This window comes from Fulmarus glacialis, unplaced genomic scaffold, assembly GCF_000690835.1.
Source record: "Fulmarus glacialis isolate BGI_N327 unplaced genomic scaffold, ASM69083v1 scaffold26104, whole genome shotgun sequence".
In the NCBI taxonomy this organism is placed as follows: Eukaryota; Metazoa; Chordata; class Aves; order Procellariiformes; family Procellariidae; genus Fulmarus; species Fulmarus glacialis.
Window position 1 is genome coordinate 5,625 of NW_009207779.1, and position 606 is coordinate 6,230.

Sequence of the window (606 nt, forward strand, 5' to 3'; positions counted from 1 at the left end):
CATATCCGTGTCCTCTTTTTTCTCCCCGCCAGCACAAATGACATGTGGTGTGGACGAGTTCCGGTGCAAGGACTCGGGCAGATGCATCCCAGCGCGCTGGAAGTGTGACGGGGAGGACGACTGCGGGGATGGGTCCGATGAGCCCAAGGAGGAATGCGGTGAGCAAGGACTGGGGCTGGGGAGACGAGCCCAGAGGGCATCTTGTGCCCCCCCTTCCCCAAGGGTCGGGCTGCTGTGATGCTGTCTGTCCCCTCCACCTCCCTGGTGTGCTGGGGGCTGGGGAAGGTTTTAGCTGCTCCTTTTCCAAACCGCGTGGGCAAGGCTGGGTCGGAGGGAGGCTGGCAGAGAGCAGCACTGCCCGCCCTGCTAGCTGGCGTGCCATCCCTCCCCTTGAGCGGGGGCAATACTGATGCCTGTCCCTGTCTCATCCCGCCCAGACGAACGCACCTGTGAGCCCTACCAGTTCCGCTGCAAGACCAACCGCTGAGCAGTGTGACTACGACAACGACTGCGGGGACAACTCGGATGAGGAGAGCTGCAGTACGTGCCGCCTTCAAGGCTTTGCTATCCCGGGAGCCGTCTGCGCAGTGGAGAGGGGGGCGGTTC

General features: G+C 63.4%; 1 protein-coding gene across 1 annotated transcript in view; it reads left to right on the forward strand.

The window, feature by feature from the left end:
• The window catches only part of LRP1 (low density lipoprotein receptor-related protein 1), a gene marked incomplete at both ends in the record, with an annotated part of 8,850 nt that overhangs the window by 5,351 nt on the left and 2,893 nt on the right, over nt 1-606 (forward strand). Inside the window, 3 exon segments of the mRNA XM_009576266.1 lie at nt 33-158; nt 438-483; nt 485-540. Coding sequence (XP_009574561.1) covers nt 33-158; nt 438-483; nt 485-540 — 228 coding nt within the window.